Source organism: Melanotaenia boesemani, chromosome 15 (assembly GCF_017639745.1).
Source record: "Melanotaenia boesemani isolate fMelBoe1 chromosome 15, fMelBoe1.pri, whole genome shotgun sequence".
Lineage (NCBI taxonomy): Eukaryota > Metazoa > Chordata > Actinopteri > Atheriniformes > Melanotaeniidae > Melanotaenia > Melanotaenia boesemani.
This window is the reverse complement of record NC_055696.1, coordinates 8,976,371-8,996,835: the sequence shown is the minus strand read 5'-3', so window position 1 is coordinate 8,996,835 and position 20,465 is coordinate 8,976,371. Positions and strand designations below refer to the sequence as shown.

At 39.0% G+C, this 20,465-nt stretch overlaps 3 protein-coding genes across 8 annotated transcripts; all 3 read left to right on the top strand.

Annotated features, from left to right (window-relative positions):
- The first annotated feature begins 1,473 nt into the window (after positions 1–1,473).
- On the top strand, positions 1,474–4,383 carry prdx4 (peroxiredoxin 4). The gene is made up of 7 exons (XM_042008163.1): positions 1,474–1,766; positions 2,933–3,050; positions 3,155–3,271; positions 3,448–3,570; positions 3,787–3,917; positions 4,020–4,054; positions 4,274–4,383. Exons 1-7 carry the CDS (start codon positions 1,559–1,561, stop codon positions 4,322–4,324), a joined length of 783 nt encoding a protein of 260 aa, XP_041864097.1. The 5' UTR covers positions 1,474–1,558; the 3' UTR covers positions 4,325–4,383.
- Positions 4,384–4,458: 75 nt separating this feature from the next.
- Positions 4,459–6,707, top strand: LOC121654172 (diamine acetyltransferase 1-like). Of its 2 annotated transcripts, none has more exons than XM_042008167.1 (5): positions 4,459–5,384; positions 5,435–5,503; positions 5,594–5,812; positions 5,910–5,950; positions 6,071–6,707. In XM_042008167.1, exons 2-5 carry the CDS (start codon positions 5,473–5,475, stop codon positions 6,236–6,238), a joined length of 459 nt encoding a protein of 152 aa, XP_041864101.1. In that variant the 5' UTR covers positions 4,459–5,384; positions 5,435–5,472; the 3' UTR covers positions 6,239–6,707. The 2 variants fall into 2 exon arrangements, with proteins under 2 accessions (XP_041864101.1, XP_041864100.1); XM_042008166.1 differs by having other exon boundaries at positions 4,459–5,324; positions 5,452–5,503; positions 6,071–6,706.
- Positions 6,708–7,520: 813 nt separating this feature from the next.
- On the top strand, positions 7,521–20,143 carry LOC121653917 (zinc finger X-chromosomal protein). Of its 5 annotated transcripts, XM_042007685.1 has the most exons (9): positions 7,521–7,793; positions 12,604–12,700; positions 12,783–12,848; positions 12,969–13,097; positions 14,564–14,713; positions 14,864–14,992; positions 15,086–15,220; positions 15,369–15,512; positions 18,302–20,143. In XM_042007685.1, the coding sequence occupies exons 2-9, from the start codon at positions 12,634–12,636 to the stop codon at positions 19,600–19,602; spliced, it is 2,121 nt and encodes a 706-aa protein (XP_041863619.1). In that variant the 5' UTR covers positions 7,521–7,793; positions 12,604–12,633; the 3' UTR covers positions 19,603–20,143. The 5 variants fall into 5 exon arrangements, with proteins under 5 accessions (XP_041863619.1, XP_041863618.1, XP_041863621.1 ...); XM_042007684.1 differs by having other exon boundaries at positions 12,783–13,097; XM_042007688.1 differs by lacking the exon at positions 12,604–12,700 and having other exon boundaries at positions 7,522–7,793; positions 12,746–12,848.
- The last annotated feature ends 322 nt before the right edge of the window (positions 20,144–20,465 follow it).

Here is a 20,465-nt window from a genome sequence, read left to right as displayed (position 1 = left end):
TTGGGTTGTTTGGAAGCTGAATGTGTCAGCTTTGAGTCATTCTATAATTAAAGCAATGGTGTTTACATATGGTTTTATTTTGCAAATACTCTGGTACCTTGATGAATTACTTGGAGGAGCTTTTTCAATTTCTGGTGAACATATATAAGGTTTTTATTGTCTCTAAAAAGCCCCACATATTAAACTATAACAGTTAAGTAAATTTAACCACAAAGCTTCACTAAACTACACTTTTGAGATGTTGCGTTAAGTATTATTGGCTCCATAAAATCATCTATCTTGTATGCTTCTCAATGATGGTTGAATGTGACATTTTAACACGAATGGCCCTTTAAAGCTCTTAAGTAAAGCATATGTGGACAATTTTCTTTTTGCTATTGAGTACAACTAAACTTTTGTGGGAAAAATATTTGTCTGCAGCTGGAATATTGGTATGCACTGCTGGCAGAAATCAACCATGTCAGTTTTTAGCTGTCTAAATCATTTTACACTGTACACTGACAAGAAGGGGAAGCTCGAGTTGTATTTGATCAAATGACAGACAAAAATATACAGTATGTCTTATAACCTGAAGTAGCTGCGGTGTGTGTATATACTGGTGTTGGTAGACTGTTACATTCATGGTGGCAAATTATTCATGAGCCCTTACAATAAAAAAATACTGACATATGTTTGTGTAGTTTTTGTGTAGTACTGTACCAGTAAAAAGCAACTGTTTTACACACACACACACATATATATATATATATATATATGTGTGTGTGTGTGTGTGTGCGTGTGTGTAAGATCATTGGAAATAATGAATACAAAATAAGACAAGTTTATGACACACATAGATTTGTATGTAAATATTACATTTATTTGTGTAAAATTGGTTCCAGCCAGTGCAAACTGCAAATTATCTTTTTTATTGTTCATATAAAGTTGACAACAGTGAAAAAATAGAAAATTTGTGACAATATTTATACCAAAAAATGTCCATTGCATGTCCACCTCCATAGAGCAAGTCTTCAGTCAGATTCAGAGGAGGGGGGTAGCAGGTAGAAGCTGTGGAAGAAACCTAGTTCTTACTCATATTCAATTTGTTTTCTGTACTAAAGAATTGTTTAATTTTTTTCTTCAACTGTTTTTCTAAATAAATAAATAAAAGCAAACCACTGAACAAGCAGACAAGCTGGGGTTAATTGAGGATTTGTGTTTGTGTGTGTGTGTGTCGGTTTCTACAATAAAAAAAGGGCATCCTGGAAATTGTCAGAGCATCTCTTTCAATATGCTTTTTATTAACTTAAACATTTCTAGTAGCGAACCTGAATGAATATGAAATGGTTAAAAAACACGCATCGCAATGAAGAAGAGAAAGAAAAGAAGAGGAAACCGGAGAGTAAAATTTGGAAAAGCTTCACTGGCTCAAAACCAGAAGATGGCAGTAATGCAACAATAAGGAAGCTAGCTACTGGAAATCTTGAAGAAGAAGAAAAAGCAGCAGGCTTTATTCCTGACCAACATCTGACTCGTACTTCCAGTCAGTGCAGCTACGTGCTCTCAGAGACGCTGAACAATGGAGTCTGGCTTACACACCGATGTAAAGAAGGAGCTTTTCTGTGCTTTTTGCGCTGCTCTGCTCCTCAGCTCGGTCACATCAGCAGAGGAAGGCGCTCAGGTGAAAAACTCCCAGTGTCACAACTACGCGGGAGGACACGTATATCCCGGAGAGGCATTCCGTGTACCCGTATCCGACCATTCCCTGCACCTCAGCAAAGCTAAAAGTGAGTCTTTCTCATGATTTCATCCACTTAATACAAACGGCTGTTTGCATACTGAAGTGCGCAGCGATTTTTAGTCTCGCTTCGTCTTCTTCCCGGTGAACACACAGCAGATGCTGCAGCTTAGGCATGCTGTCAGGGCAACAGACGCTCTCAGAAACTACCTACAGTTACTATTAGATATGCTTGCAGTGTGTCTTTTCTGTCGTTTAGTTTCAACAAGTTATTACCATCTGCGTGTAATGCCTAACTTTTATGGAGTTTTGTAGGACACGTCATTCTGTGAATTTCTTTGGATTGCTCGTCTCTCCGCCCCTTTGACACATGACTGTGTACCACTGTACCAATAAAGCTCAAATAAACTTGCACAAACTTTCTTTTTAAACTAAATGAAACTCTTGAAAAATACATTCAATTTTATCTCGTGTGGTCATGTGTGAGGCTTTTCAACATGCAGCAAGTGTTTAAGTCATATACGAACAGCAGTATGGCCTCTGATTTGCCATATGGCAGAATGAGATTTTAGACTTTACCCCATGCTACAGTGTTTACTTCTGAAGTGTTGCAGTTCCAACAAACACTACAGTAATCACTGAGAGGGACTTATGCAGGTGGGATGCCATAAGTGTTGTCTTACTTATGTGCAGAAGACACATGAAGTAGAGACCAATCGATAGTCCTTAAGAAAAAGACATTCAAAACATTGCACACTCTTTATTTAGATGAATGACAACAATAAAAATGCCAAAGAAGTGGATGTGGGTAATTCCATAACAGTCTTGGTGTTTCAGAAGCTGATATTATCCCACACAATGACAATGTGATAAGAAATATTGATCAAAATGTGAGATAGTGTCCAGTAGGGCCCTAATGCATACCAAACTTGCAGATATTTGCTGAAATACATATTTAGTTTCCACCCTCTGTTTTCCAGCAGTAAGCTCCCTCTTTTCTCTTAAGAAACAATGAGCCCTGTTTTTTTAATAGCTAGATACTCATCAACATCTAAAATAAAATGGATACTTCTAACTGCAGAACAGATGGGTAGAGACGGGGGTAAGAAGAAAAGTTGGTCTATGGTTTATTTGCAGTTTTTTCATTTTAAATATCAAGGGGAAAAAATGAAATAATCTTTGTCATCACTGCATGTATTTTTACTCCCACCTCAGTTTCAAAGCCTGCACCACATTGGGAAGGAACAGCCGTCATCAATGGTGAATTCAAAGAGCTAAAGCTGTCTGACTACAGAGGCAAATATCTTGTTTTCTTCTTCTATCCATTGGATTTGTAAGTTAAATACAAGGCACATGTTGCATAATCCCTTCATAAGAGTTGATTGGAAAGCAGATATATTCTAATGCAAACCTGTTTGTTGTTGTTTCTCTTTACAGCACATTCGTCTGCCCCACTGAGATCATTGCATTCAGCGATCGTGTTCATGAGTTTCAGGCCATCAGTACAGAGGTGGTCGCCTGTTCAGTGGACTCCCAGTTCACCCACTTGGCATGGTATTACTGCTGTCGCTAAGTGCAGCCCATCATCCAAGCTTGTTTTACTAAGTTCCTCTCCTTAGCTCTGCTTTGACTATATCTTAATACTGTGTGCGCTTTTGATAGGTTGTGAATTATTTGGCTTGAATGAGCTCCAAAAGAGGGGTTTTTGTAACATTTTCTGTTTTTCACAGGATCAATACCCCCAGGAAACAAGGTGGGCTTGGACAAATGAAAATCCCCCTGCTGTCTGACCTCACTCACCAGATTTCAAAAGACTACGGTGTCTACTTGGAGGACCAGGGACACACTCTGAGGTGAGCTTTCACATTACCGTTATGACAATTATCAAGATTTTAAAGCGATTTTGGATTCGAGAAAGACTTCCTGTTATATAAAACTGGACTTGGCATAGGAGGGAAGGAAAGTCTCGGTGTTTACATGTGCTTTATGGCTCTAGTTCATACCTAGTTATTTTAACAGAAGGAAATAAAAACATGAATTCATGCCCTCCATGTTTCTGTCTCTGTCAGAGGTCTCTTCATCATTGATGATAAAGGCATCCTGAGGCAGATCACCATGAATGATCTTCCAGTGGGCAGATCTGTGGATGAGACTCTGCGGCTGGTCCAGGCCTTCCAGTACACGGACAAACATGGAGAAGGTGCAAGATGCTAATTTTATTAAACATATATCACTTCATTTTTATTAAAGCCTCAAATTCATTATTTTATGTTTGTTTATGGCCATACCTCTCCCCCCACAGTGTGTCCAGCAGGATGGAAGCCAGGCAGTGACACAGTAAGTAGGGCTCGGGCTGGTCACCAGATGACATTGTCTGTTGCTAGCATAATAATTCAAATAGAATATTTTTATCATATCAGTGTATCTGCATCTAACAACAAGCCATCTTGCTTTTGTGAGCCTGTCTACCTGTTGCCTAGGAAAGCTCAACGTATAGTGTAACCTACCTTTTTTTATATACCTGTTGCCTCTAATTCAATCAATTCTTCTCCACAGATCATTCCTGACCCTTCAGGCAAGCTGAAGTATTTTGATAAACTCAACTGAACTGTGTTTCCCCAGTCTGTGAAATCCGGCCAGCTTCAAATAAAATGTGTTTTCCTAAATTGCTGCTTGTCCTGTTATTTTAATTCATTTGAAGGAGCGACTGCATGACAGATCCACTTTAATTTACATCATGCTGTTGTCCGCATCACAATGAAACCAAACATCTGTCATGAACTCATCCAGTGACAGTCAGATGCTTGCTATCAATAACTGATTCCAAAGATCAACATGTGATAATCCTGGACGTGCAGCAATGCTTGCTCTCTCTTGTGTCTGCTTTGAGTTAGCTAGAGCATAAATATCTGAACACAGAAGATTTTATACATATTGTGATCAGAATCTTGCAAGTCTTGCAAGTTATAGTCAAATCCAGAATTTAACTACAGACCAAATCAACCAAACTCAAATGCATAAAAGAAAATACAACACCAGGATTCAATCTATCAACTTCTTATTCCAGGTTATTGAGAACTTTGTATTGTCTCTCATACTGATGAGGTAATCAACAGATCAACAAAGGTTTTGAGTTTTAATCTGCAAATAGCTGACCGCTTCTTTGAATCTTTGCAGGAATAATCTGCATATTGTTAAAGTGTAGAACAAGTAAATAGTTCAAACATGTTTTCAAGTGTTAGTAATTTTCTACTTTGCTCCATAGAGCAGCGCGCTTGTGTAAGCAGTAAAAAAAAAAAGAAAAAGAAACAGGATGTGCATCATTATATGGATTTATGAACAGGTGTGCCTCCTCTAGATGTACTTAAAGGAAAGTTTCTGAAGCCATTGCACCACTCTGCGACAGGCCAATGTAGATCTGCTGGTTTTCTTAATTCTTTGTCGGGGGGTAAACTCCTGGGGAGCGAATGAAGAAACACATTTTGCTTTTGTTCACATTTAGAGGACTAGTTAGCAAGGGGAAACGGGGGAAAAAGAGAAAATGGCCAATTTCATATTACGGCTAGCTGAACCAAAGGATGTGTCAGATATTTTGCGACTTATAAAGGTAAGTAACATGTTAAACTAATACTTAAATGTCTAATATGATACTGGACCACTAAAATAATATTTTGTTTTTGCTGTGCTTATTGTATAAAACACAATTCACCTCGTTTTTACTTTTTGCCTTTTAGGAACTTGCTAAATTTGAGGAGATGGAGGAGAAGGTGATGCTCACTGAGAAAGGTGCTGTAGTTCTGTTCTTTATGTATTCTTGTTAATGTTTTTTAGCTTCTTTATGGGGTCTTTCAAAGTCAATGTCTCCCTTTCATTTAGATCTACTGGAGGATGGCTTTGGGGATCATCCATTCTACCACTGCTTGGTTGCTGAAGTCCAAAAAGAGCAGAGCACAGATGATAAAAAACGGTCCCTAACAAAAACTCACCATCAAGGGTACAATGTGATTGGCTTTGCAATGTACTATTTCACTTATGACCCTTGGATTGGAAAGCTTCTCTACTTGGAAGACTTCTTTGTCATGCAAGAGTTTAGAGGTAAGGTAAAAATGTAGTGCAATAAGTTAATAATTAACATATCCTTTGTAGAGGTGGCATGAGTTGTAATTTTCCTGCATGTTTAATCTTTAACCAGGTCTTGGAATTGGTTCCCGGGTCATGAAGATGCTGAGCGAGGTAGAATTGCCTGTGTGCAATCTAAGCTTTTCTGGATACACGTTTATCTTAATTTCAGGTGTATTAAGTGCTTCCTGTATCCTCATGTTTTATGTCTTTTATTTCATTTTTCACCCCTAGACAGCAGTAAAGACTCGCTGTAGCAGCATGCATTTCATTGTAGCAGAAAACAACAAGGATTCCATCGAGTTCTACAAGAGAAGGGGTGCTGCTGATCTCTCATCGGAGGAGGGCTGGCGTCTTTTTAAGATTGACAAAGAGTGGCTGCTGAAAATAAGTGCTAAATAGAGTTTATTGTTCATTGATCTACACTGAATTCTAGTGGTAGCAATAATCCTGTTCTGTTGAGGTATTTGGCAAAGTTTAAATACATTTGTTTACCAGTTGCTTTTGATAATAAACAGCCTCTGCTGCTTAAAAAAAAAAAAAAATAGATTTTAAATTGTGTGAATGAACACTGCATTTTTAAAGCAACATGGTATTTATATGCTATGCTGCTGAGAATCTTTTAAATTAATACATTTCAAGATTATGTAATAAGATTAAAAAAAGACTGCTTGTTGCACAAATATCATATTCTATTATTGATTTTTTTTTCTTTGTGTAATATAAAAATGTGACTGTTTGTTGGGTATCAATTCCAGTGATGATTGTTTGTTTTTAGGTAGGTAGATTTTTATGTTGTAATCTTTACTTCAGATTGTTTTTTTGTATGTTTTTTTTCTTCTTAATCAAATTCAGTAAATACATGCATTTTCTTTTAAATCACTCTTGACTTTAAAGGGTATCCATGAATAAATCTTTGTTTGAAGTATTATCATGTTACATAAAAAAGTTAATCATTATGTCTGAGTCACTTAGTGGATGTTTTAAGACCTCCTTAATGACAAAATCACAGATGGACCTAAATGTAATATCTTGTGATCAAAATATGAAATACTATGAGCAAAAATTATTCTAAACACAATCAATAGTTTGTGGTGTATTATAATTCATATCAATGGTAGCTTATTAAAAAAATAATTATTAGTAGATACTTGATTTTCAGAATTCACTCTGGACCTATTTTATACAGTTTAATTTTAATTCCCGTGTTACTGGGCATGTAAATAATTTCCTGCCTTTTTCTGTGCTTCAGTTTTATTAATTACTTTTAAGACAGAAAGTTTTGTGATTTATAAGTAATATACATAGGTATTTTTTAGATATTGGCATTAAAAGAACTAACTTCATAAAATAGTATGATGGTAATGTTAAGTCCTACCAAAGAAATGCTCTCAGAAAATGAACCTAAATGGAGGTGAACTGTTTTTAGATTTTTTAAAAAGTCAGACAATGTGTTAAAATGTTAGTTATTTGTGAAACTTGTACTTAAATTCCCTTTGTCCACTAGTCTGCTGTTTGGGAGAAACTAGAGCAGTTCTCTCTTCGCTACATGGGCCTCTGGGTTTGAGCATATTAAAATTAACACTACAGTGCACGCTTTGACATAACCCAATTGAACAGGAGTCCTCGGATTATGGCCTGTTTGGTGCCTTTCGGGTGATTTCCACCTCAACCCTTCCGCATTTTCCTGCCGCTCTCGGGCTGTGACGTGTCGTGCTGACGGCGGCCTCGGAGCTGGAGGAGCGGGGGGCTGTAGCATGACAAGATCTGGCTCCAGACGTCCTGCTTCGTTTTCAGCAGTGCTCCAGAAACATCCCCCTAACCCCTCCTTCTCTGCTCCTCTCCGGCCCGCCCAAATAACACAAAATTCCCGACTGAATCCTGCCCGAGTCTGGGGGAACCAGGCGGCCTGGGAAGCCGTGGAGCGGACAGAAGGCATCCCTGCAGCCTAAATCTGGTACGCGGGTTATTTGTGCTCCCGGGACTCTCGTTGTCAGGGCCGTGTTTGCATCTTTTTGTGTTCGTGGCTGTTTGTTTTTGCATGCATTTGTTATTTTCATATAATTCTTTATTGTCATAGAGAGGCCGCATTGGGTTGGGCCTTTTCTTCTCAGGCCCGGGCCTCACAGAGGCCGTAATTGGTAAAGTCGGCCTATCCGGTTAGCTAGCCAGCTTGCCGAAAATTAAGCGTGTGTATATTTGCTGTCTGTTGTAAGCCTGCTATGTTACTAATCAGTTACAACAGTTAATGTACAGTAAAGATGTCCATTGTGTCGTAACGATAATTTTACACCGTCAAACAGCATTTTCATTAAATGTTGTAATTAGCATTTGTCCAGACACTAAGCTAACAAAATGGCGGCCGCTGGGGTGATGAAAACTGGTTTGTAGTAAAGGTGCATGTTTAGCCTTCGTCTTGTGAGCTATCCACAACAGAGCTTCACGTATTTATAGCTATCACAGTATTGCATTTTATTCTGTTAAATACACACGGTTTGTATTTTGGGGTAACCAGTAATAACTAAACGAAATGTTAAACTGGAAGCCTGACTTAGCGTGTGAAATCAGTGCGAACGTTACTCCAGTGGTCAGTCGGAGACATTACCGTTAATCATCTCTTCGGATTTGTTTTGAGCAGACGCACATGCATAACTAGCAACCCTAGTCCAACCGTTGGAGTAGTGGGGTTATAATGCGTCATTGTCTTACACTGATGCAGTGTAGTTTGCCAGTGCTCCACACATCGTTGTCATCTTTTTTCCCTACCTGGAGGTGGGGGATGGTACACTAAGCAGAAATTAAATGGCACTTCGGCTGCATTGGTTTCTGTTTACATCTCTGCACCCCCTTGTTTGTGACAGGGTGCGATTCTTTTTTTTTTTTTTTTTTTTTTTTTTTTTTTTTGGTAGTTGTGTCACACATGATCTCACTTTAATCTATATGATGACAACACTAGTTGGGCTGTAAGGTTTATCTTTCAGTTGTTGGTCACTCAAGTAGTGATGCGGCCATGTCAATAGTGCCACTGGTCATTTTACGAGTTGTCCTTTGTCACAGACACCAGCTAACGTTATAAAAACTTGTCTTCCTATTGTGTTTTGATTAGTTTACCAATAAAATATTTTAAACTATAATTGCATCTTAGAATGTCGCCAAGTTGATAATGAATATGAAATTTTGAGTCTGTTTGTATCAAAGCAAATTAAACTGTCTTTAGCAAAAATTTTCCATAAACAAGAAAGGTGGAATAAAGATTTGACACTAGATTCTAATTCTGTTTGATTTAAGCATCCACTCTTTAAAATATAAGGTAGCCAAGACCCTATATATAAGGCTAATATAAATTAAATTTATAATTGATAAATCATTGTTAAAGTTTTATATGATTAGCATTTTTATGTTCAGTTTGATACAGATATGCCTAGTAGGAGTTCAGCTTTATGCATGCATCTTATGAAGAATGGTTTATGTACAACACATACTGAAACTTATGCACACTTATTAACCAGCTACCGAAATTGTAAAAAGTTAACAAACATAGATCAGTGCTATTCAGTTTAGTTCTACAGGGACCGCTGTCCTGCAGGTTTTCAGCGTTTCCCTGCTCCAACACATTTGACTCAAATTAATACGTTATGGTGCTGAACGTTTTAGGCTGTTGGATGAATTTGAACCAGGTGATTTAGAGCAGGGACACATTGAAAACCTGCAGGGCTGCGGCCTTCGTAGGATTAAATTGAGTAGCCCTGACATAGATAACTTATTAATCTTTTGAGGTTTTTAAGCTTTTTTTGTTGTTGTTGTTATCACGCCAAATTGCGCTCAAATTTATGTTTGGTACTTGCATTTTCAAATTAATCCATGAGATTAAATTCTCTAGATGCTCATAATTAGTGTGGTTGCATACTTTTACAAGTAAGGTGTCTGAAGATCAACAGTTTGTGGCAGTAATTACTATAAACCAGGGCTACTCAATTCGGTCCTATGAGGGCCGCAATCCAGCAGGTTTTCCTTGTATCCCTGCACCAACACACCTGAGTCAAATTAGGTGGCTCTAACAGCCAATCAGGTTCTACACAATAACTCATTAACTTGACTCAGGTGTGTTGGTACAGGAATACATGGAAAACCTGCTGGATTGCGGCCCTCGTAGGACCAAATTGAGTAGCCCTGCTATAAACCATAGCTGAGAAGTGGAATCCAACAAAATGACATCCATAAAAGTGATGGTCAAACTAGGCCTGTCACGATAACAAATTTAGCTGTACGATAAATTTTCTCAGAAATTATCGCGATAAACGATAATATTGCGCAGAGCGCTAATGTGTCATTTTGAGACCATTCTCAACTAATATAGTGACATACGCCGTAATAATGCAAGTACACATTTTCAAAGGTCAATAAACTAAATAAATAAAAGCGCCTTTTTCACATACGCCGGGACACCGGCCCAAAAGTTATGCGGCCCACTGGGAATCCTCCCAAACCTCTCGATTAGCCGGCATTGCTCTTAATGTGTATTTTGTCATATACGGTAGTATATAGGCTGATTCTATTTGCGTAATGTGCCTGCGGATTACAGGGGTTATTACGGTAGACCAGGAAGTGGGGACTTTGTACTGACGTCGTAAGCTAGAATGTGTGTGTTCTGCTTACATGTGGGAAGCAGCGAAACAATAAAAGAGGAGATGCTTGCATCTATTATTTACATATTTCAGCATGAGAATCGGAGGTTTAGCGCGAGAGCGTGAGAAGCCACTTAAATACGCAAGTCTCACGGCCATTGCGTGTTGGCAGCCGTGCAAAACAAATGCGGCTTACCGGCTCGTGCTGCAACATGCTGCAGTCAAGTGTGACACTAGAGAGATCACTCCGCAAGAAACCAGAGCGTTTAGTCGAAATACTCCATAGTGAAACCTATTGTCATACACAGTCTATGATAAAGGGGGGACGAAAAAAAATTATCGCGGCCGGCAAACTTATCGTGCTCTTATTTTCTTATCGTTCAATTAATTGACTTATTGCTTATCGCGACAGGCCTAGGTCAAACCTCAGGGGAAAACATTTTGAAAATGGGGATATATCTTCTTTGTTAGTCAAGCCTTTTGTTTTTCTTAATTTTTGAATTTTTTTATTTTTTTTTTTTTATTTTGCAAGCGTAGATACTGGCTGCTATGTAATCACATAGGGCCGGTTGTTCAAACGTAATCTGATCGGGTTTCAGTTATCGGATAGGATAAAATCTTGAAAATGGGTTGTTCAAAAGAGAAATCCGGATTCCGAAATCCACTTGGGATCACCTAATCCAATCCTGGTTGTTATCCGGATAAAACCCTCATTTTGGGTTATTCAAAACTTTTGAGTAGAATCCGGATAACTTTTATCCAAAAAATCAGGATTATCCTGATCCCAATGGAGGGCATGATTGCAAGGCGGATTTCAGGAAGAAACTGCGGTACAACCTAACAGCTGATCAAATAATAGAACTTTTTGTTTTTATTTTGCACCTGACTTGTTTAACCATTACAGTGATAAAGTGGTTAACATAGGGATAGTCTCCTATTAAGCCTTTTATCATAGTAAAATAAAACGTTAAAAATAAATAAATAAAAACATGACATCATGTCCCTGCAAAATAAACCCCAAAACAAATCAAATAAGAAACACAAATAAACTATTCAAATTTCCTGTTTTTCATCACTGCATAATCAGAAAAGAACCAGTAAAAAAAAATTCTAATGATTGGATCCCTCACTTCACGTCCCGTGCGTCCCTCATTCTGACAGAATGAGAGAGGTTGGGCTGCTACCTCCACACGAGGCTCAGGTGCGCCATTAAGGCAAGACAGTTTATTTGTATAGCACATTTTATGTACAGGACAATTCAAAGTGCTTTACATAAAACAAAAGCATTACAGATATTAAGAAATAGTAAAAGGCAGCAACAAATGGCAAGAATCACAATAAAATCAATAAAATGGTAAGCCAGATAACGTGATCCGCCCTCCTGAAAACATTGAGAAAGGACGATTCCACCTGGTCGCAGTGTTATGCAGAACAGTACATGCACGTATTCTGTTACATGGTCCCGGTGGTTCCACTCGCAAGGCATGCAAACCGTCTCGTGTTGTTCTTCACATGGCAGGCAGCGCACATTGCTGGAAATCCAGATTTCGTGATCCTGAAAAACAGGATTTTAGATCAGGGTGATCCAAACCTTTTTTGCTTTGAACAACCAGGGTAAAAATAAGCCAAATTATGTGATCCGCCTTCCTGAAAAAATGGATAACGCAATCCGGATAACCTTTATCCAGATTAAAGCTTTCGAACGACCAGCCCATAAAGCCTGGAAAGTGATCTGATATGATAATGTAATGTGAACATCTCGTACCACGTTTTTTTTTCCACCAGTTTCAGATAATAAGCTTATTGTGACACTCTCAGGCTTGAGAAAACAGAAAATACTTAAGCCATAGAGTAAGAAACAATGTTAGTCACGATCACATCTGCATTCTGTGGTATCACAGTTGTTTCTAAACGCAACACTGGCCTTGAAACACATGATCATTTCTTGTGTGCAGATTCAGTTTGCTTTATGTCCCAGACATAGACAGTCACCAGCTACAATTCTCTTATGTAATTAAGATTTTTGCATGAGACATTTTAGATGACTTGTAGTTAGTTGGTCCGATTGTGTAGATATGTACATACAAAGGGCAATTTTGGTGAGTCTAGCAGTGATTTAAGCCCTTTATAATTTGATTTCAGCTCTCCAGTAACAAATGCAGTGCGAGGACAATGGATGAGGATGTCACAAGGCTTGCAATACATTCTGAAGAGCCTAAAATAATAATACACGGATCGGGTAATAAGTCTTGTTTATTTTAATCATTTTCTCTTCTGATTACAGATTGGATTATGCTAACTAGCTAACCTTCTTCTTCCAGATGAGGGTGGTGCAGACGGGCAGGAGTTTGTTGTGGAGCTTCAAGAAACAGTGTTGGTGTCAGAAGGTGAGGGTGAAGGCATGGCAGTTCACAGGTTTGCGCCCGATGAGCTAGTCATCCAGGATGCTGTTGAAGATGTGGTTTCTGAGTATGTGCACTGCGATGAAGATGAAGATGTCGCTGTAGAAACCTGCGTGATGGCTTTGGATGGCGAGGAGGAAGGTGTTGCCATGGGTGACATCCCAGAAGATGGGCTCGACCCAGAGCAGCAAGAGGATGACCAAGATGGCTGTGGAGATTATCTAATGATATCCCGTAAGTTTACTATTCTGCAAAGCAGGTAAATTAAATAATTGAGTGATCCTGGATCAGTAACCCATCCTGTCTCATTTGTAGCTCAGTTCAAAAGACGTTAGCTTGATTGTAACATAAGTTTAGAAATGCACATGTTGCAGTGGGTCACTGGTTCATGTTTTTCTACTTGTTCAGCCATGACTGGTGTAAGGCCTGCAAGTCTTGAATCCATCTAAGTCTCTCTTCAGGTTATCTCCACATGAACGATTTAACATCAAAGCCACAAATACCTAAAGGGTTGGCATTGAACTTCTTAAAAAATGATGACAACTGTTCTCATTTGCTGATTTCACCAGATGTTTTGATTCATTTTGTAGATGAGCTAGATATATATGTTACTGTTAATGTGTGAAATGCATGTATTCAGTAGAATGCCATGGCAATGTATACAATGCATGATGTTTTTTAGGCAATGTATGAAATGTGTTTGTTACATACTTTGCATAGGCATAAAATACCTAATTCGAAACAATATTGTCCGTTCTCAGGAGTGAAACAGCAAGCACATGTGCTTCACATGGTATAACAAAATGCACAGCACCACTGGCAACAGTACGCTATACTCTGCCGGTTTGCCTTTTGGCATTGTATACAGGCGTTCTGTACAATACTGGATTTCACACATTGACAGTGACATATAGATGAAATACAGAAACATTATTCTGCAGCTTGGTTAGATTTGGCACAATATTCACAAAATTAAATTTTCCCATCCCAAGAGCTCTTAACTGTTCCTGTCACATTTTCATAATCTCTTTGTACAGAAATCCAGTAAATGATGAGTTTCAACTTAATTTTGTGAAAACCAGCTGTCCTCCAGGTTGCCCAGCCAGTTGAAAAAGATCAAAAAAGCCCTAAACCAGAACTTTTTAAATTAAAATAAAAAAATCTTTTTACATTAAAAAGGAAGTAATTAAAAAATGCGCAGTTATTGTAATTGGTGCATCAAACTAAGGTTACACTTTTATCTCAGATTTGTCCGCAGGTTGCTGCAGACACTTTTCTGCTGCTGCAGACTTGTTTTTTTTCTCCTAAAGTTTAAGAAACTGCTGCTTATGTTTAGAATTAATATATAACTTTAATAAAATTATAGTACAAGCAGCCAGTCAGTTGATTGCAGTAAATGTCACAAATCCACTCAGCAATTCTTTACCTAAAAGGATAAAATGTTTATTCATTCTTACAGAACAAAGTATACCAGCACTTTTGTATCTAAATTAAGTGGTTTTATGAACAAGCACATGTGTTACAGGTTGTACCAGATTGTATGAGAGTTTTGGAGCTATGAATTAACTTTGTAACATTTTAACATTCAGATAAGCGTTTGAAGAAAGTTAAAGAGCTAATTGCCATAATATCTATAGGCATTTATTATGTGTGCCAGAATTTACAGTCTCTGACGAAATGTTTTGCATGTCATTTACTAGTGGACGAAGCCGGTAAAATGGTGTCCGAGGATGGAACAGAGGTAACAGTAGAAGGAGCTGTGGAGGATCAGGAAGTGGAAAAGGATGAAGATGGACAGGAAGTTATAAAGGTTTACATCTTCAAGGCTGATTCTGGAGAAGATGACATGGGTGAGATGTAGTTGTTGGACTTGATGTAACTGTCTATTAAATATCTTTGAAGTACAGAACTTGTTAAACCAGTAATAAACCAGCAGTAATGCTGGCAGAAATGAAAAGGCTTTTGGTCTAGAGAATTTAAAAGATGTTTTCTTTCTTCAGGAGAATCTGTCGACATCAGTGATGGCGACACAGAGAGCATGGTGCTAACAGAGTCTTCAGGCCAAACGCTGCGTGAGAAGATGGTTTACAAGTCTGTTGGGGACTCTCACCACAATCAAGGAAACCATGGTGAGTCTTTTTCTTCGACAGAGAACGGGGATAGCTGTCTTGAAACTCAGCGTCGTTAGTTTCTGGATTTGTACATGTTGGGCTCATCTACAGGTGGGCCCAAGGTGACTGATGAGGTTTATATGGAGGTGGTGGTAGGAAATGAAGAGGCAGTAACTCACGACCGCTCGTATGACAGCGTGTCTCTAAGCAAGGACTTCATGCCTGTGGCCTGGGCAGCTGCTTATGGTCAGCACCCTTGTCTATTAAATTGCTCATAAAACAACACTGGAAGCCTGTGCATCAAGCACATCTCAAGAGTGTCTTGGCTTGAGCTTTTCACATGCTGGGTTTATTTGTTTTTGTGGTGAAGACACTCCATTGTTTTCCCCACCAGGTGCAGATGATAGTGAGAGCTGTGAAAACCGGAATGGTGCTGCCAGCGCACTGCTGCACATTGATGAATCAGATGGGGTCGATGAAATCAATAGACAACGCAATAAGAATAAGAGACGGTCAGAGCCTCGACAAGTCCAGACAGGTAAGGACACAAATGAAGTAAAACTTTATTGACACTACTGAAACAAAAATGGCACGTCAAATTAAAGGGTGTCTGTTTCTGACCTATATAACCTGTGTGTATTAAACGGACATAAACTGAACACAGTTGCTATTTCATGTTGATCACTAAGCATTCAGCCACCTGTCTGCTTTGTTTCAATCATCACACAAAACAATGCAACACAAAGGCTCTGCTTGGCCATGTCTTCTGCTGTGTTTTATTTTTTTTTATATAATGAATGCAGGTGTGAAGTCGTGTAATCACCACCGAGCAAATCCTGGATTAGTGGACCAGCCTGTTAACATGATATGCCCTATTGCATAGAATTATAAACAGAAGGCTGAATCTTTCCTGACTGGGTGATTTGATTGGATTATAATTTATCTGTGAACAGTTGAGACTGTGATTCCTCTAGATATGTATTTCAACTTCTTTTGCCCTCAAATTACAGTAACACCACTAATTAATGTTTAATTTAGCAAACAGTCTGGTCAGATCAGTCCTTTTGGAGCTCTTTCAAATGGCTTCCTTCATTAAAAAATCTACATCTTCCAAGCACAAGTGTCTTTAGTGGCCTATCTCATTATTGTAAATACTGTAGCATTAAAATTGGATGCATCAGAAGTAGGGCTCCACGACATTGGGGAAAAAAACAACATTGCAATTTTTTCCCCCCTAACCCTAAAATATATATTGCGATATGAAAAAAATATCATTTTCAACAGATGACTTGATAGCACAATTTTGCCATCGTGTTGTCAATCTGCACTGATCGGACCTCTTTTTGTGACTGTAAGAAGTATGGTTTTTGTTTGTATTTGAGAGTCTTGTTGTTGCTACATAAAACTCCACACTGACAGCGGGATGGCAACTTGAGGAAAAACAAGTTGCGTGACGGTATAACATCCCATTTGTCAAGCGAGCTGATCATTTTGTAAAACCATCTTTGAAAACAACATAAATGGGTACCATGTCTTCAGCCAGGTGAAACGTGATAGCATCCGTTATTTCTTCCTGCTTTTGGAACCTTTCTCATATGGTGTAACACTTGCAAAGCCTTCCTAAATTTTTTTTTGGACACTCGAATCGGGCTTTGCATTTGTTGGACTGAGCAGTGAGGAGCTGATGTAAATGGTCAAATTGGTTGTTAATACTTGTTGTGGCAAGAGGTGCAAGGCAGTCGACAGAAAATGCGTTTTGGTCTCCTTCTTGTAGACCATTTTAATAACTTGATGTAATACTAATATTGTCATGTGCGTTCATCTACCAATGTTATAAGAGAAACGCTGCTTCGCTTTCAAACGCTTTTCTAACCAATTAGAAGTTGGGTTGTAAGATAATTTCAGGGGGTTGCCGGATAATTGTAAAAAAATGTATATCCTGCATTTATTAAATAAATTTGGGATTTTTACCAGGGCTGTCAAAATTAAGATGAAAAGATTCATCTTTGAAATTAGGACCTACATTTTTAACACATTAACAACTAAATTAGCGCTCATACCATACTAAAAATCTGAATCTGGCTTGATTGCAGTGAAAGAAGCTGATTTTGGGCATGTAGGAGCCTTGTCACTGAGGTAAATCCTCAAAAAACACTTCATCTTTATTTATGGAGATTCAGATTTCCAGCCTTACATTTTAGAGAATGGATGACCCATTTGTCCTCCTGTAGGGGTGGGGGTCACTAACATCAACATATGTTGTCTTAGAGATCATAGCTCAATCAGTTTGAGAACCACTGATGTATTAATGAGTCTCAACTTCTTGTCCGGTTCTGCTGCAGCTAACTCGAGAGTAGCAACAAAGAAGTGGCAGAGCGGAGTAAAGCTTGTCACGTACTCCATGAAAAGTGAAAACGTTCTAGTTCTCGAGGCCGCAAGTGTATTTATGTGACAGAAACAATTGACTCAATTATTTCAGATTTAATGTGAAACTTGTTGGTGGTAGGGTGGGGTTTTGCACATGTCGGTGTCTTTAAATGCCAGATGTGATGTATACATTTTTGTACTAAGTCAGCACCTCGATCAGCTGTTCGTTAAATACGCCACATAAAGAGATTAGTGGAGAGAGAAAAGTCGTCCCCCAGAGTTTAAAAAAAATCCTGGAGGAAACCCTGTAAAAGTGCAAATACAACTAATGATCATATAATTGGCTCCAAACTTCTTTGTTGTTACAACCTGCCAGCCCATTTCTCTCCATCCTCTTTGGGATTTGTGGCTGTTTGACCTGCAGCTGTAATTTGTTTGCATAGTGTTGTCAGCTTTATCAGGCTTTTCTCTTCGGTTACTTCAGCTGTTGAACATGAGGACAAGGGGTTTGAATTTACCCAAATGTTATTTTCAAGGGCTTGAAAACTGTTGTCACTAACAAACTGCCTATAGTTCAGTGAAGCGAAGAGGAAAAAGTGCCCTTAAGATTTATTTTTTGAAATACCGTAATGCCAGGACTTATAATTAAGATAAGGCAAATCAAAAGGTCAGGAAGTGATAAATTAAACGAGGGTAATTTTTTCAAACACAAGTTAAGTTAAACCGTGCTGCTATACTTTCATTTATTTTCTCAGTAATTAAATTTGGATGTTGCTTTGTCAGTTTCATACTTTTGATTCCTGATACTGTCTATCTTAATACAAAATAAAAATTCCATCTTTTTTCTATTTTTTTCCATTACTGTTTCAGAACATATGCACTGAAATTACAACTAAGATGTAAAATAAGCTTTTGACCATTCAGTAATTTCCTTTCCCCCTTTGTCATTCCTCTCTCTAGCCATCATTATCGGTCCATATGGCCAGCCACTGACCGTTTACCCCTGCATGCTTTGTGGTAAGAAGTTCAAGTCGCGAGGCTTCCTGAAACGACACACCAAGAATCACCACCAGGATGTTCTGACCAGGAAAAAGTACCAGTGTACAGACTGTGACTTCACCACCAACAAGAAAGCCAGCCTCCACAACCATATGGAGGTGCACGCTCTGAGCAGTAAGGCCCCTTTTGAGTGTGAAATGTGTGGGAAGGAGTTTCACCAGCAGGGGGTGTTGTTCTCACACAGACTGCAGCACCACCACCGGGAGCCTAAAAGCCAGCCACCTCCTCCGCCCACCAAAATGCATAAGTGTAAATTCTGTGACTATGAAACTGCCGAGCAAGGGCTACTTAATCGGCACTTGTTGGCAAGTCACAGCAAAAGTTTCCCTCACATCTGTGTGGAATGTGGAAAAGGTTTTCGGCATCCTTCAGAGTTGAAGAAACACATGCGCACACACACTGGCGAGAAGCCTTATTCCTGTCCATACTGTGACTACAAGTCTGCTGATTCATCGAATCTCAAAACTCACATCAAGACTAAGCATAGCAAAGAGATGCCATACAAATGTGAGCGCTGTTTCCAGACCTTTGCAGAGGAGGAGGAGTTAATGCAGCATGGACTAACACACGAGGAGAATAAGACCCACCATTGTGCTCACTGTGATCACAAAAGTTCCAACTCCAGTGACCTAAAACGCCATATTATCTCTGTCCATACTAAGGACTATCCACACAAATGCGCTGTGTGTGGAAAAGGCTTCCACCGGCCGTCTGAACTTAAGAAGCACTCAGTATCTCACCGTACCAAGAAACTCCATCAGTGCCGGCACTGCAACTTCAAGATTGCAGACCCTTTTGTTCTTAGTCGCCACATTCTGTCTGTCCACACAAAAGAGCAGCAAGCTTCACCTGAAAAGAGTGAGTCTAAAAGGACAGAGACGCACACTCCTAATGTAACATCTAAAAAATCTGCACCTAGCGGATCGAGCAGTTCTGGCCCGCCTGCTCGCGTTAGTGCAGCCAGCTTAGCTAGCAGTGTGACCGTAGTTATTGGCAAAGGACAAAAAGAGAGGAGAATTTATCAGTGCCAGTACTGCGACTATAGCACTGGGGACGCTTCAGGTTTCAAGAGACACGTGATTTCTATTCACACAAAAGACTATCCACACCGTTGCGAGATCTGTTCAAAAGGCTTCCGACGACCCTCGGAGAAGAACCAGCATATCATGCGTCACCACAAGGACGTGGTGCAGGCAGAGTGACTCTGACCGAGCCAAATACTGTGTGCCACAACAAAGAACAATGTTTAAAACATCCATCACACCCCAGTCACTGCACCCTCAGCACAACACCAGTCAGGCTGTGGTGTGTGCTGCACTTAAGTCCACTTTCTTGTTTTGCTCTTTTTGATCCTCAGCCTAATGTTTGTTCACAGATGTATACACATGTACATAAAGTTAATGTTCTGACAGTTAGCAACCAAGCCCCCCCTACATAGACTCGCACTCCTACCTGCATGTTTCTTGCTGGTGACAGTGTGCATGGCAGACTGTGCAGATGTCATTTTGTAGATACACATTTTTTTTATTTTATTTTTGCAGGTAGCAATCAGTTTTCAATCACAAAATGGTCCTGATTATTTGTCTCAAGTGTGACTGAAGTGTAATTTTTAAAAAAATGTTTGCGTCATTTTGTTCTAATGTACTCAACACAGAGGTATGAATTAGCGACCTGTTCCCAGTAGCACTTGTAAAATTGTGTATGTATGTGTGAAAGGAAGAGTGAGGGATTTAAAAATTTGGGGAAAAACAAAACAACAAAAAAAAACTGCCGTGCTTCCCACCACTCTGTAATATAATGCTTTTTGTTGTGTTAATGAAAACACAAGGGTGACTGCAGAGAAAGAATCGATCATTCTGAGCGTCATCTACAGGCAATCATAGTTATTGAATCCACACAAAACACACAGATAAGAAGTGAATGCAACACGGAGAATAAAAGCTGGCATATGCACATAAGATATGGTGCACTCATGAACTCTGTTGCTCCATGTCCAACATTTTCCTTTTTATGTCTGTAAATGTGCTGCAAATTGTCAAAAGTACCCAAAGCAGTAAAGGTAAAG

Excerpts from the sequence above, each read along its gene's own strand:
- prdx4 (XM_042008163.1), top strand. The coding sequence starts at position 1,559 with ATGGAGTCTGGCTTACACACCGATGTAAAGAAGGAGCTTTTCTGTGCT. Across the intron at positions 3,051-3,154 it reads TTCTTCTATCCATTGGATTT|CACATTCGTCTGCCCCACTG; the intron begins GTAAGTTAAATA and ends TTCTCTTTACAG. Across the intron at positions 4,055-4,273 it reads GGAAGCCAGGCAGTGACACA|ATCATTCCTGACCCTTCAGG; the intron begins GTAAGTAGGGCT and ends TCTTCTCCACAG.
- LOC121654172 (XM_042008166.1), top strand. The coding sequence starts at position 5,259 with ATGGCCAATTTCATATTACGGCTAGCTGAACCAAAGGATGTGTCAGAT. Across the intron at positions 5,504-5,593 it reads GGTGATGCTCACTGAGAAAG|ATCTACTGGAGGATGGCTTT; the intron begins GTGCTGTAGTTC and ends CCTTTCATTTAG. Across the intron at positions 5,951-6,070 it reads TCATGAAGATGCTGAGCGAG|ACAGCAGTAAAGACTCGCTG; the intron begins GTAGAATTGCCT and ends TTTCACCCCTAG.
- LOC121653917 (XM_042007684.1), top strand. The coding sequence starts at position 12,634 with ATGGATGAGGATGTCACAAGGCTTGCAATACATTCTGAAGAGCCTAAA. Across the intron at positions 14,993-15,085 it reads CCACAATCAAGGAAACCATG|GTGGGCCCAAGGTGACTGAT; the intron begins GTGAGTCTTTTT and ends GCTCATCTACAG. Across the intron at positions 15,221-15,368 it reads GGCCTGGGCAGCTGCTTATG|GTGCAGATGATAGTGAGAGC; the intron begins GTCAGCACCCTT and ends TTTCCCCACCAG.